The sequence below is a fragment of the Eucyclogobius newberryi genome, unplaced genomic scaffold (assembly GCF_026437365.1).
Source record: "Eucyclogobius newberryi isolate DKJ021-1_F unplaced genomic scaffold, fEucNew1.0.hap1 SCAF_2, whole genome shotgun sequence".
Taxonomy (NCBI): Eukaryota; Metazoa; Chordata; class Actinopteri; order Gobiiformes; family Gobiidae; genus Eucyclogobius; species Eucyclogobius newberryi.
Genome location: NW_027315834.1, coordinates 6,645,074 through 6,660,957, shown reverse-complemented (window position 1 = coordinate 6,660,957; position 15,884 = coordinate 6,645,074). Strand labels below are relative to the sequence as shown.

Here is a 15,884-nt window from a genome sequence, read left to right as displayed (position 1 = left end):
CTCTTTCAGCTCAGTGAGTGAGACAGTGAGACGCGGGCGGACAGACGGAGAAAGAAGCGACACACCGACACGCGGCACCTTTTTTCTGGACTCCGGACTCACACCATGGACCGTAACTGGACCGAGCAGAAGACGAACAACCCCGCCGCCGTCAGTGGATGATGAGACTCTGGACACGGCCTCTCTCTCTCTCTCTTGCGCTTCTCTTCAGCTTTTTGAAATACGTGGTTTTATCGGGAGATTTAACCCTGTGCGCACCGTCATGGAATATTTACTCTTGGTGTCTTCTTTTCTAACATCTCACATCTTCTCCTCCTTCTCCACTACCTCCACCTTTTCCTCAGCCTTTCGTCTTTTGCCACGCTGCTGCTGCTGTTGAAGAAGATGCGCACGAATGCGTCTTTTGCGCACCACCACTGACAGCGCCCGTGCTTTCTAATCTTCTTTTTTTTAAGTCATTTTTCTTTTGACGTCGCAAGACTGGAGGAGAAAACGAACGAGGTGAGGTGTGAATCCAACTGAACGCTGAACGCCACCACCACCACCACCGCCGCGTTTTGGTCTCGCATTTCTCGCCTGGGGCCCGGATGTACCGAGGGATGCACCGGTGCGTTCTCCCGACCGGTTCTGTCAAAAGCTCCCTCTGTTTCCTCGCCTTCACCCCCATCATGGGGATTAGGTAATATTCACTCCAACGTCGGAAGAATCACCACAAGAAAGGGAATACCAAAAACGAAAACAAGAAAAACTGTCGGACAGCGTTATTTTTTTAACTTTAATTTCTTTATTTTTGCGGAGTTTTACCTCCTCCTTTCGCTATACATTCACCTACTGGGATAACGCCGGACTACATTTATGGTAAATGAAAGCAAAAACATGTACATCCCGGAGGACACCCTTGAGAACCATCAAGGTACGTGCACGGTTTTGTTTCTTGTAGCAAAGATGAACTGGGAATTGGGAGAGGAATTGTAAAGGAAAAGCTTTTTCTTATCAACAGATGGACGCGCACGCCGTTCCTCTTCGTATTCCTACTCCCCCCCTCCCCAAAGCTGGTTTAACAACTCCAAAATTGCGCGCAACACCGCCAAACGAGACGCAGAGAAGCTACAGAAGCGCGGCCTGGTCGGTGTTTGGTTACGCGTTCACACTTGTAGCTTTGGCACGTCTGTCCATCCGTGCGCTTTAAACCATTTTACCACCATCAACATTCAGCGTTTTCCCCATTTTTGACCAGAAAAGCAGCCTTTTTAACGCACCTAAATGAAGGAGCCTGCACATAGGTATAGGCCTGTGCATAATCACAACACTGCCCTTCACCAAGAAGGGAAAGCAGATGATTAAGTCTCGCAAACACGCCCCCCAATTATCAGTATCGATCCCCACGCACGCTGGCGCACGCATTCGTTACGTTTTAATAACCCTAACTTCTAAAACAAGAGCGAAATCGTCCGGAGATGGCATGACAGCAGGTGGCAGTGGGAAGGAGCGAGCGAAGGCCTGATGATGTGCCTATTTTTTCGTCTCTCTGCCGAGAATTGCGTGCTATTTTGAGATGGCAGTGAGTGTGGAGAGGTTTCGCACGAGACACGACTCAAGTCCTAACGCTTTTGAGCAGTTTTTTCAACGCAATTACGAGTCATATGTGTGTCTAAAGCCAGTGCTGTGCTGTGCTGTGCTGTGAGGTGCGCGATGAGGAAAGGGTCTGTTTGCATTGCGCAGTATTACGCGTCGTTCCTTTCCACCCACGTTGCAGAGAGCGAAGCCCCAGCGATGCACTTCGTTCCCCACACTGTTCTGTTATGTGTTTATTACGGTTCTTACGCGTTTATTGAGCACTGTCTATGTCGTTTAGAATCGTCTGTGGGTTCGTTCTTCCCCAGCTCTCCTCCTCTTTGCCTCGGCGACAGGTTCCATAGCAACAGGGGATGGATGGATGGGGAGCGGGTTGGTTCGTGCTGGTGCCGTGCATGCATGGGTCTATATAACGGTTAAGTGTGTTGTGTGCATCTGTGTCGCAGCAGAAAGTCACAGTCATCAGCAACAGCAGCAGCAGAAGCAGCAGCTTGGCACAAGTGATGAAAGGATACACTTAAAGCTGTCACCATGATCATTTTGAATTTTGTGTCGATAAGGAAACATATCTCGGTAAACGATTCTATTGAAAGGAAACGGCCTTGTGCCACAGTGAATCTACAGGATACAAATAATGCACAGGATAAACTGGGGGTCTCCAACCTTTTTCCCCTCGAGAGACACTTTTAAAAAAGTCTATTAAACCTACATATAATCCATTTCTTAGTGCACAAAGTTAGGAGTCTAATATATACATTTACTACTTTTGGGAATAGGCTATGCTTAAACATGAGGCACGACAAATACAGAGGAGCGTGAAGCACTTTTGAGTCAGTGAGTCATTGCAGGGTACATTTCAGTTCCTGGTACTTTTAAAAAAAAAGTTCCAATCCTCATTCAGCATACATTCGTATAAAGTAGGAACTATAGGAACTTGGGCCACACTTTGAGTACTGTTTAGCTTCTGGGCCAAGGTACTTTTTAGTCAGACCAGGAACCTTTTACTGACACTTACATTGTTGGGAAATGTATACATTTTCCTCATCCACAAGGTAAAAATCAACAGCTCCAGTTCGTAATTAGTAATCCTAGTAACTAAAAATATCTTTGAATAATTGTATTCATATAATTTCTTTGTTCGTTTAAGCTTTTTGTGCATCACCAGTTTTTATGCAGGTTAACAGTACTTAAAAAAGCAAAAACGTAAAATGTGCCACAGTGTTCAGATGCCAATGGCAGTTCCACACTTGCCTCCACTGTCACTGTGTGAGCGTGAGCAAAGGGGAACTGGATGGTTCCCTGACTAAATAGGAACTGGGGGATTATAGGCACTTTTTTCTTCTCTACTGTGAAGTTAAAGACTTTCTACAGCTAGATTATCAACAATATGGAGCCCCCCCCCAAATATTGTTCCAGATTTCATCTATTACAGGCTTTTTTAATTACTTTTACACTGATGTCTAAATGTTGGCAAACATTCCAAAACTCAGCTCGTATTGGCACAACCTTAAATTTTCAAGCCTTATCTCCCATTTAAAAACTATGAAACACTGTTTGTACTACCTAAAACACGATAATAAACAGGAACAATTGTCTCTTTGCGTGTACTGTAATAAATATTGCACACCCTGATCCAGGGAAATTGACCAAAGACACAGAAGACATAACAGAACAAGCAGGAGTCACAATATGAAGTTTCATACACATTCAATCAGACTTTAGAACATGCACAGAGCATAACGTAAAGTAGTGAAAACATGTCTGAACCAGGTTTAGATCCAAATGCTTCATTATCCTGGGCCGGTTTCAATGATGGTCAGATAAGTTTATGAAAATTATGCTTGTATTGTATTTTAACCACAAAGTATCTTTTAACAGTTTGGTTCACAATAGTCTTACATTGTTTTGTCATATAAAAAGACACAACAACAATATGTTTCACTTTTCTTGATTTCTGCTGACTAGAGAAGGCTTTGAACGTTTTGTCGGTTTTTATTTGCTCAATTTTAAATTATGGACATTCTAGAATGTTGAAATGTCATGTAAACCCAACCAACTGAAAAAAACAACAACCTGTAAACTATAGGTCGATATAGTGTTGTGACTACATCTAGTCTTGCACAATAGATAAGATAAACCTTATTGACCTTTTGAGGGGAAATGTGTCTTGGGTACATAAGAGATGTAATACAGCTGCATATGTACTAAACCCACAAGAAGAAGCACAAGCAGAGCACACAGGGGACTTTCTGGACAGTTGAGCAAATACAACAATGTGTAGAAAATTTAAATAATAAGACTGTTCAGATAAAAGTAAAGTTTATGTCTTTGGCTTATGAACTCAAATTCTGGTCTGTTTGTGGAGGTGGGTCGCAGTTCGATTTATTCGTAATATGGTGTACTTTTGATTTTTGAACACAAATGGACCAGAGAGCGGAACAAAACTAGGTGCTGGCCCTTGCTGAGACACACGTGAGGCTCAGACTAAAATCAAACTTGAGAATGGAACAAATGACGTGTGGAAAAAGAAAGCAGCATGATAAATCTATCCAAAGGCTAAAACAGGACTTAACCAGGTCTGAAAAAAGTTGCAGTGAACCAGGTCTGAAAGAAGGGCTACACTGAAACCGTTCTAGGACCAAACCACCTTAAAAAAAAGCCCACTATATAATTTAAGGACAAATGCAATAAAGAGGTTTGCTGTAAGGCAAAACTTACCCTTTCATTTCATGATAAAACATAAAACTGAATGAGAGACATCACAGCTTTTAAACTTATGGTTGGTCTTAAATTGATCCTGCAAAAAATTAAGTAATTTTACTATTAGATTGTAACGTTTTAGGCTCACTACTGGCACCAAACAGCATTGAAAATATACACATCCGACAAAACAGTGTCTAAGTGAAACATTTTACACCGCCACAGAGATTTAACATAGTCATACCGTCAGCTGACCCAGATCCTGTAGTAGGGAAGTGAACAATTTATCTCAGAAATCTGCCTGGATTGTGGTTTTCAGCACCACGGACAGCTCATTCTTTATTGCTCCATTGACAGCTTCATGACAGATACTGAAAATGTACCAAAGCAGGCGCTCACATGGGGATATCTGTGTCTGTTTAACCTCATAATGGACACACAAAAAAAGAAGAAAAAAAAAGAACGAAGATGGACTTTCAATATAGACTTTTAGGACACTTTATTTTGCGTAGAAAATCACAGAAACAAAATATGTCATTTCCAAAAATGAAAACTGGCAAAACTAAATTTAGAGGCATTTATTGCATCCTTAATGTATTTTGTGGGAGAAAGTTTGTATTGTAATCAAATGGTCCTGATTCCTCCGGAACAGTTCACTGAGGAATGCTTTGGTAACATAAAACTCAAAATCGTACCTGTACAGTTTAATCACAAGGCCGAGCTCAGCATTTCACAAAAATATGTTTAGTAATTCCAAGATTGTGTTGCTGTGAGACATGGTTAAAGCGAGAGTAAACAAGAAACTACTTTTATGTTTATCATCAGCTTTTTCTGCATTTATTTCACTTCTCTGCCTTTGTACACCTCGTTTTAACCTCTCTTTGTGTAATGTATTAGGTTTGGATAATGCTAGATGAATTATGCCCTGGAAATAGAGCTGGGAGTGATAAGGTGATAGAAATTGAATTGTGATCCTATTTCTGTGATGGTCTGCTTTTTTTTGAGAGGTTGCCACATCATGATTCACTCATTTTCTGTTAAATGCAGCTTAATAACACTCTTTTTTACACACGTGTCGTCAATTTGTCAGCTTCTGTCATGCTCTGAGTGAGTGACAGATTTAAACCATTACAGAACAGTGTGGAGTTTTTGAAGAAAGATAACACTTTATTGAGCTTACCTATTTACATCTTTAAGGCAGTATAAATGGGTGTACAGGAATCATGATCAATTTGAAATCAATTAGCTCTGAAACCTTATCTTTGCTTTTGGATTTCGCACCTATAGCCTGATCTTCTATTTCTAAATCTTGAGATAAAGAAACTAAATATCTAAGTTATTCCAGGACAACATTGCACTTACACCGAAAAACAGAAGTATTTTGTTACAAAGCCACACGGTCCATTTCCTGTCTCCTAAACCACTGTGTCGTTCATATTTGATTCCTCTCCATTATCTCTTGGTTTTCATCATTCAATCTGGACTGTAATTTGAGGCGTACTGACATGTGATGGTTGTTTGTTGCTCGTTCACTGCACAGGCAGTGCGAACGGGCCAGTATTGTATTAAAGAGTTTTGCTAACAAGATTTGCCATTTTTGTTTTGATAGTAGGATTCTGTTCAACGCGCACATTTTAAACACCTCCAGGATAGTTGGAATTTGGGAGAAGAAATGTTAACTGATGAAACGAATCCAAGAATCCCATGCAAAAGATTACAAATACACAAACCTTGACCACTCTTCTAATCCGTAAGTATCTCCATCAGCAATAAACAAGCACTCACTTCTTCAGCTGCTTGAGCCACAGGCACTTGTCTGTTGATCAGCCTTCACTGCAGATCAGGACCACTTTTTCAGTTTGATCTAATTGGGATTAGACACTGGTAAACCCAGGTGTCAGAGTGGCTCTAGTGCAAACTGTTGTTGTTTCCTGGCCAAGACACTACACCCACCCAGCTTCCGGTGTTAAATTAGTTTGGTATGTGAATGAGAATGTATTTGTGAGAGTGATGGGAGGACAGATGGAAACGAGTCCATGTCTACAGCAAATATCACATGTCCCAGCCAAATAAATAAATTAAAATGTTTGAATTGAATTTGAATGTTGAATTTACAGTGTCCCCCGAGAAATGGATGGAAATTGATCAAATTAAATAATAAAATATCTTTAGGAGCAGATTGGACCTTTCTGTCATTTACAACTAAACACTTTTATTGAGAAAGCAAACAAAAACATAAAAAAGTGAGTTTTGCTTGTAGTGTTTCACTAGATGTAACAGTCAAAACAGTTGTGACCGTTTTAAAACGCAAAATGTCTTGTAATAATTATGAAGTTATGAATTTGACATTGTAAAAACCCCATTGTGATTGCTGTTAGACTGATTAGATAAAGGAGCACTGATTGAAAATTGATTCTCAAATACAGTTTAAATGAATTATGTTTGTATTCCAGATGTGTAAAATGAATAATGCACAAAGTAAACAAATGGTTAAGCCTCTAAGCCCTTTATTGTTATGCACTGAACAGCAGGGTAAATATTTGTTTCTTATTTTTATTGACTGGGTCGGCTGTCCATTCAAAAAAGAAAACAAATATGGTTAAGTTTTACAAATCATAGCTCTGGTTTGTGTGTGTCCGAGCCCTGTTGTTCAATTCTGTTGTTATATATAAGAAGCATTTACTCCTATATGTAATTATTTTTTATCCTTGCAAGATTCAAAGGCCTTGTTTCAGGTCCTCATTCTTAAGTTGTTTTTCTTTTTTTCTTGTTGTTTTTATTGTTTAATCATATTTTGGAGTCTAGGGCTGCAAGATCAATCGCAATTGGATCAAATCACAAGTTGAATTTTTGCAATATCCTGTCCAATTGTGTAAAAACCTGCTAATACTGTAGTTTAGACCTCTAAACTACAGTATTCTTGTATTTACTTAGCTGTTCAGATTTCCGTTTTCTCTCAAATGTTCTCTCAAACGCTCTTGGACATGTTTAAAACTTTGAACAGAATCCTAACAAATCATACAATCATAACATATCGTAAATGGAAACGTAATCGCAATGCTTGTCTGAAAAATCACAAGAAGATATTTTTCCAAACTCATTCAGCCCCCCCAGAGCCATAGGTGCAAGCGGGGTCTGATTTAGCATAGCACAAACCTTATAAATGCTAATAAATACGGCTATTACACACTTTTGGCAAACATAGATAAGCGACATTTCATTTACGTTGAGCTTTTGATTTTCAGACATGAGGAACTGCATTACTCTTACGTTATTTTATCTGAATCAAATAAACACACACAGTTTCCACTTTAACACTGCAGACCAAAACAAACCACAAATGCTAGTCTGTTTTTTACCTGGTGCAGTCAAACGCCTCTCGTAGTCTGCTCCGAGTGTGATGCAGCAGGAACATCACTACACACACTTCTAAAACACATGTGTTATTGAGATGCCGCCTCAATCGTTCGTAGGTTTGCATGCAATTTGCGGTTAAGTTGGACTAGGCCATATATCCGGTTTTCCTGGCGCGCATGTAAACAGTGAGTCATTCTCGCTGGACACTTTGCGGTGTCATTTTAAACCCAGTGTCCTTTTTGCCAGTACATTTACTGCATATGTAACAGCATCTACTGCAGACTAGCCATATCAATCATGTATCATATTTTTCTGTTGTTTGAGGAAGTGCAGAAAAAAAAATCCTTGTGTGCATAATTTTATCTACTGCTACCACTTGTACGGCATTTGTTTATTATCATTATTAATATAACTTTAATTCAGAAAAGTTTTGCAATGGATTGGGTGATTGTTTTACATCTTGGTTCAATGATATTTTCAATATTTTATATTTTGCCAACATATTTTGTAGTCATACAACCAGAACGAAACATAAAAGCATTGAAGTAAGTTTTATAATTGTCCTTAATTTTCTGCATTGGACAAACAACAACACTTGTGGCTTTGTCTCAGTGTACATTTTGTCGGAGCCGGCTGAGTTTGAATGGTGTAATCAGGGCTGCTGTAACAGAGGAGCTAATGAGTGCTTTAAGACCAATCACGTCCTTATCAGTGATTCAGACTCAAACTGTAACTGTGGCACCGTGACTCAAGCACAGCTGCTGCTCCGCACAACCAGGTCTCTGCAAACAAACAAAGCAGAAAGATAAGATCCAAAGAGGTTCACAAGGAGAACGCTGCTTTTAAAGACGTCAGAGGACAACAGGCTTAAATGTCCTATTATATGCTTTATTAAGGCTTTTAAATGTAGTTTAGGTGCTGTCATATTTTGTGTTGTTGTCCAAATACAAACAGAGCAAACAGAACAAGACCAGAGAATAAAAGACTAAATCAAAAAGGAAAGAGAGTTGCTCAAAGGAATGAAAACATCAGGCAAAGCATATGACTCTGTCTCAATGTCTGATACATTTGTTCATATTTAAATTCAAAGTGAAAGTAATTTTTTACATTTCGAAGTGTGACCTTTTGTGGTCCCCCATTGAGTTGTTTATCTCTGTTCCCATTCTTTGTCCGTCAAAACAATGTTACCATTTCGTTCTCATTTATTATTAATATATTTAGTAGAATGGCTGTCCAGACTATTAATGCATCTATACAGCGTAGATATTATTCCCCTTTTTTAATTATAAAGTGGTTGATCTAAACTCTATTTAATATCCTTTCTCCTCCAATAGATTACCAAACTTTAATTATGAGACCAATTTTACAAAATCAAGCCTTTCATCGGGGACTGGACAGACATTACCTTGGACATTTGCAAAATGGAAAAAATTACATTCATACGTTTGAAAGGGGACACGTTTGTGGGACTGTGGACTGCCTTAAATAAATTATATATATATATATATATATATATATATATATATATATATATGACAGTAGATTCTACTCTAGCTCTCAGTATACATACTGTATATACTTTATACTATATCTATACTGTATAAATACTATATCTATACTATATATATTGTATATGCACCGTAAATATTCTGTATATGTACTTCTTCTGAAGTGAAGGATGATTATGGTGAGATTATGATGAAGATACTATCTACATTTGATCTAACTGACATCTTTAGTTTGTAAATAGACAATTCCTGCTCATATCTGAAGTGACTGATATTTGAATGGACAAACTGGGTTTCTCTATCTTATCCTCCTCTCTTTCTTTCTCCCTCTATCTGTCTCTCTCACTCTCTCTTGGTTCTCTTCCCACTTTGTCTCCCTCCTTTCCTTTCTGGCTGTCTCTTGCTCTCTCTCTCTCTCTCTCTCTCTCTCTCTCTCTTTCTCTCTCTCTCTCTCTCTCTCTCTCTCTCTCTCTCTCTCTCTTTCTCTCTCTCTCTCTCTCTCTCTCTCTCTCTCTCTCTCTCTCTCTCTCTCTTCTCTTTCTCTTCTCTCTCTCTCTCTCTCTCTCTCTCTCTCTCTCTCTCTCTCTCTCTCTCTCTCTCTCTCTCTTTCTCTCTCTCTCTCTTTCTCTCTCTCTCTCTCTCTCTCTTTCTCTCTCTCTCTCTCTCTCTCTCTCTCTCTCTCTCTCTCTTTCTCTCTCTCTCCCCACTCTCTCCCCATTCCTTTCACGCTTTCTTTTTCTGCCCCACACTCTTACTCTTCTCCCTCCCCCTTTTATTTCTTGGGCTCATTCCCTCTATTTCTTTATTTCTCTCTCTCCCTCCCCCTTCATCCCAGTCTCTATCTCTTGCAATCTCTTTCCTTTCCTCTCACCTTCTCGCTTTTTTGCTGCCCTCTCATGCTCCTTTTTTCTCTTCTTTCTCCTCTCTCTTCCATCTCTTTCTCTCTGTTAACACTCCGTTCCTCTTTCTCCCTCTCCCTCTCTCTCTCTCTCTCTCTCTCTTGCACCCCTTCTTCTACCCTCTCCCCTGTAGAACTAAAGTCCCTCAGTCTTCACTCCTTGTGGGACGATCTGCTGCCCGACCTGTGAGTGTGTGGTGGGGTGCGTGTGGACCAGGCCTGGCTGTGTGGTGGCTGTTGGCCTCCTGCCCGTTTGCATTGTGCCTCGCTCGGATGCCTTTCTCCGTGCGCGTGTGCGTTTGGTTCCCCTTCAGTGCGCTCAGAGGCCTATGACCTAACTCTTCATCATCATCGCTCATAGGCACACGGCAGCTGTTTTATTGATCAGGCCCAAGCCACCAGTGGAAATAATGACCGCAGACCTTTAGGATTCTTGCCCAGTGTCCTTTCTTTTTCCTTTAACTTTCCTCCTATAGAAACGTCCGGGGTTTGGAAACAGAATGCCTGTATTCTAGAGACTGGTACTGCTCGTTGGCTGTAATTTCAATGGGAGAGTTAGCCTCCAAACAACCTATGAAAAAGCAGGGCTGACAAGCATGCGACCACACGTGAGCAACACAAGAAACATTACCACATGTAGCACTGGTTTGGGTTCTCGTAGCAATTGTCGCAGATATTATATACAGCTAACAACGCCATGAAACTGAAATTTCAAACTTGATTTCAGTACTAAGAAATAGGCTCCATAGCCTACTCGATACCAATTTGATATCACAATTTAGTCTGTAATAGGCTGTAATTGTATTTGTTTAATTAAAAGAGACAGTGCATATTGAGTTACAGTGTAAATATGCCAGATTATAGCAAAAATACTAGTTTTCATCTGTTGTCCCTAAACTGGGTTAGGGACAACAACCCAATTCAGTTTAATGTTATACCTTAAAAAATCCAAAGTAATAATGTCTCCATGGAGACAAGCGGGCAACCAGAAAAGTGACACAGTGCACCTTCAACTTAAATATTTTAACAATTTCACTTTTTGATTTTGACCTACACATATAACCACAGTTATTATTATTATTTTGGGATGTCCTCAAAACATAAACAACAAACCTTCAAACCTTCAATCAAACAAACAAACAAACAAACAAACAAACAAACAAACAAACAAACAAACAAACAAACAAACAAACCTATAACTAATACAATGAGCTGCCATTGCAGTTATATGCAATCAGTGTGCTGCTCCCACTGAAATAATAAAGTTACATATTTCACCTTGAAGACTTCTAGATGTAACGGCTCACAAACTGTTTAATTGGGGTGCTTCACTTACGCCAATCCTCTACTTTGTTAATGCAAGTTTGCCAAGGCTGGCCTTTTTAGCAGCATTAATTGTATTTAGTGATTGAACAATGTAGAAAACATTCTCAATTAATCTTTTTGCCTGGAGTGGGGCCTCGGAGGGCACTGACGGGCTTCCTCAACCATGTAATTAGCTGCATTTTGAGGTTTAGTGGCTGCCCTTAAGTAAGTGCTACAACTGTGGGCGAACTTCACATTGATGAAATATTGCAAGTTTTAATTATGTGTATAAAATCTAGGCATAGCATTAATTTAAAAACACTGACAGAATACACTACTAACACAGACAAACAGTTTGTCTTATAGAGTTGTTGTTTGAGGAAGGAAAACTGTTGAAGATTTCAGAGATTTTAACATCAGAACATCTCCAAAACTGCGGAGCTTGTGGGGTCTTTTATGGTCTGCTGCAGTCAGTATCTGCCAAAGATGTAATAGACATGGTTCAGGCCTGGGTGTCCATGAAAATATTTCAACATTAATTTGATGCTGGTGGTGTTTGTGTGCGGTTACAGAGAGCAGGACGGGGATGAGGACCGATGAGCGCACAGAGCAGTCGACATTATTCAAACACAGTCATGCATCTCCGCCCTGCACGCCTCTCCTTTGTCTTACAACACGCCTCCACCTGCATGCCCTTTTCTGGAGATTAAACAGTTTTTATTTTATTCTATCGGTTATTCAAAATAAATACATTTAAAAATCACAATTTTAGAGAATGCGATTAGCAAATGACAAAGGGAGCAGTTATTTTGGTAACGAGTGAGTGACTTTGAGAGGATTTAAAGGTGCTGTAAGATTTTCATGTAATAAATTAAAAACTGTTTTACCCCAGTACAAATGTATTATAATCACAGCTCTGGGGGTCAAAATTAGACTCCTGTATGTTGTATGCATATAGAGTTTTTCATCCGTAAAGCAGGTGTGTAAGTGCACTGTTGGCATGCTAACGGTTGGGTGAGAATTTTTAATAAGTTGTTCCGCGAGCCCGCCGACGTCAAAAAACGGAGATCCCCCCCCAAAAAAAATCTGCTGTTATTTTGGCCAAAACCTAAAAAAAAAAAAAAAAGAAAAAAAAAAAGGTAATCTGCACCAGCAACTCCGACACCAAGTTGCGTCAGAACGTCAGAGAGCTTTAAAACTCTCGCAACTCACGGCTTCCTAGATCGACTGGAATCCATCTATCCATTTTCGACCGCTTTATCCGGGGCCGGATCGCGGGGGCAGCAGTCTAATCAGGGACTCCCAGACTTCCTACTCCCCAGACAATTCCTCTAACTCCTCCGGGGGATCCCCGAGGCGTTCCCAGGCCAGCCGAGAGACATAGTCTCTCCAGCGTGTCCTGGGTCTTCCCCGGGGCCTCTTCCCGGTGGGACATGCCTGAAACACCTCCCCAGGGAGGCGCCCAGAAGGCATCCGGAACAGGTGCCCGAGCCACCTCAGCTGGCTCCTCTCGACGTGGAGGAGCAGTGGCTCTACTCCAAGCTCCCCCCGTGTGGCCGAGCTCCTCACTTCATCTCTAAGGAAGCGCCCAGCCACACGGCGGAGGAAACTCATTTTGACCGCTTGTATCCGCGATCTTGTCCTTTCGGTCATTACCCAAAGCTCATGACCATAGGTGAGGGTTAGGAATGTAGACCGACTGGTAAATCGAGAGCTTTGTCTTTCGACTCAGCTCCTTCTTCACCACAACAGTCCGATGCTGCGACTGCATCACTGCAGCTGCTGCACCGATCCGCCTGTCAATCTCACGCTCCATCCTTCCCTCACTCGTGAACAAGACCCCGAGATACTTGAACTCCTCCACTTGGGGCAAGGACTCCCCACCCACCTGGAGAGGGCAAGCCACCTTTTTCTGAGGAGTGTGATCCCTCTGTAGTTGGAAACACACCCTCCGGTCCCCCTTCTTGAACAGAGGGACCACCACCCCGGTCTGCCAGTCCAGAGGCACGGTCCCTGAACGCCACACGATGTTGCAGAGACGTGTCAGCCAAGACAGTCCTACAACATCCAGAGACTTTAGGTACTCAGGGCGGATCTCATCCCCCCCCGGAGCCTTGCCACCGAGGAGTTTGCGAACAACCTCAGAGTCTCTGCTCCCTTTTCGGAAGACGTGACTAAGGGATTAAGGAGATCCTCAAAGTATTCCTTCCACCGTCCGACGACATCCCCAGTCGAGGTCAGCAGGTCTCCACCCGCACCATAAACGGTGTTGATGAGGCACTGCTTCCCCCTCCTGAGGCGCCGGACGGTTTGCCAGAATTTCTTTGGGGCCGACCGATAGTCCTCCTCCATGGCCTCCCCGAACTCCTCCCAGGCCCGGGGTTTTTGCCTCTGCGACAGCACGAGCTGCGGCCCGCTTGGCCTGCCGATACCTGTCAATGACCTCAGGAGACCCACAAGCCAGAGTGGCCTGATAGGCCTCCTTCTTCAGTCTGACGGCATCCCTTACTTCCGGTGTCCACCACCGGGTTCGGAGGTTGCCGCGACGACAGGCACCGGAGACCTTGCGACCACATCTCCGAGCAGCCGCATTAACAATGGAGGCGGAGAACATGGTCCACTCGGACTCAGTGTCCCCAGCCTCCCCCGGGATATGGGAGAAGCTCTCCCGGAGGTGCGAGTTGAATACCCTACTGACAGAGGGCTCCGCAAGACGTTCCCAACAGACCTTCACAATGCGCTTGGCACTGCCAAGTCTGTCCGGCTTCCTCCTCCGCCAGCGGATCCAACTCACCACCAGGTGGTGATCGGTTGACAGCTCTGCCCCTCTCTTCACCCGAGTGTCCAAGACACGCGGCCGGAGGTCAGATGACACGACAACAAAGTCGATCATTGACCTCGGCCTAGGGTGTCCTGGTGCCATGTGCACAGATGGACACCCTTGTGCTTGAACACAGCGTTAGCACAGAAGTCCAATAACTGAACACCGCTCGGGTTCAAATCTGGGAAGCCGTTCTTCCCGATCACCCCTCTCCAGGTGTCACTGTCATTGCCCACGTGGCCGTTGAAGTCCCCCAGTAGAACAAGGGAGTCCCCGGTCGGTGCACTGTCCAGTACTCCTCCCAAGGACTCCAAGAAGGCCGGGTACTCTGCACTGCTGTTCAGCCCGTAGGCCGCCACAACAGTGAGAGACCTGTCCCCCACCCGAAGGCGAAGGGACGCGACCCTCTCGTCCACCGGGGTAAACTCCAACACGTGGCAGCTGAGCTGAGGGGCTTTAATCAAGCCCACACCAGCCCGCCGCCTCTCCCCGCGGGCAACACCAGAGAAGTGGAGCGTCCAGCCCCTCTTGAGGAGATGGGTTCCAGAGCCCAAACTGTGCGTGGAGGTGAGGCCGACTATATCCAGCCGATATCGCTCAACCTCCCGCACAAGCTCAGGCTCTTTCCCCCCAGCAAGGTGACTTTCCATGTCCCCAGAGTTAGTCTCTGTGTCTGGAGATCTGGTCGCCGAGGCCCCTGCCATTGACTGCCGCCCAGATCTCTTTGCACCGGTCCCTTATGGATCCTCCTGCGGGTGGTGGGTCCACGGGAGGGCGGCCCCACGTCGCTCCTTCGGGCTGTGCCCGGCTGGGCCCCGTGGGGTAAGACCCGGCCACCAGGCGCTCGCCATCGAGCACCCATCCCAGGCCTGGCTCCAGGATGGGGCCCCGGTGACGCCGATCCGGGCGACGTAAACGGCCTTGTTCTTTTACTCATCATAGGGGGGCTTCTGAACCGATCTTTGTCTGACCCGTCACCTAGGACCTGTTTGCCTTGGGAGACCCTACCAGGGGCTTTAAGCCCCCGACAACATAGCTCCTGGGATCATTCGGGCGCTCAAACCCCTCTACCACGTTAAGGTGTCGGTTCAAGGAGAGGAGATTGACTGGTAGATTAACTTAAAGGATGCGGGATGGGTGTGGCTTTGGCTCGGGGTCCCATTAATTGAACTCGTTGTGTTCGAACGAGGAAATTAAGAATACTTGACTGATTATATCAAAATAATTTTGTTGTTGCCATTTAAGTAGCACAAGTCCTACTCATGTGGAAATGTCCAGCTCGTCTGTGGAGTTGAGCGTTCTCATCTGATCGCATTGTAAGGCCGCTACTTGTCCCGGTGAGTTGATCTGAGCTGCGTGTCCACAACTCGAGAAAGATTCCCACGCCACAGCGTTGGACTAAATCACTGTGGCCAAATTTAAGCTAGCTCAATAAGACATTTTCATTCATTTCCCACTTTGTGTTCCTGTCAAGACTCAATAAAGTATATCAAACCGACTTGTTTGGTCACGAGATGATTCTTTTTCTGAGACGCTGTCAGTCTGGGACTACCCTTTGATAACTGTGAGTTCCACCTTCCATTAAACAGTTAGTTTATGACATTGCAACGGCAGCGGCCCATCTCTGAAACCTATGGAAGGAATGTTTACTTTAAAAACAAATTACACTGGATGTAAGTGTGTTAAACATGAATACAGGCCATCATAGTGCTCCACAGTA

General features: G+C 43.3%; 1 protein-coding gene across 1 annotated transcript in view; it reads left to right on the top strand.

Annotated features, from left to right (window-relative positions):
• The first annotated feature begins 234 nt into the window (after positions 1–234).
• cacna1c (calcium channel, voltage-dependent, L type, alpha 1C subunit) overlaps positions 235–15,884 on the top strand; it is a 305,644-nt gene continuing 289,994 nt past the window's right edge. Inside the window, exon 1 of the mRNA XM_072455203.1 lies at positions 235–913. Within this exon, the coding sequence (XP_072311304.1) occupies positions 856–913 (58 nt within the window). The 5' untranslated portion in view covers positions 235–855. The remainder of the gene's footprint in view (positions 914–15,884) is intronic.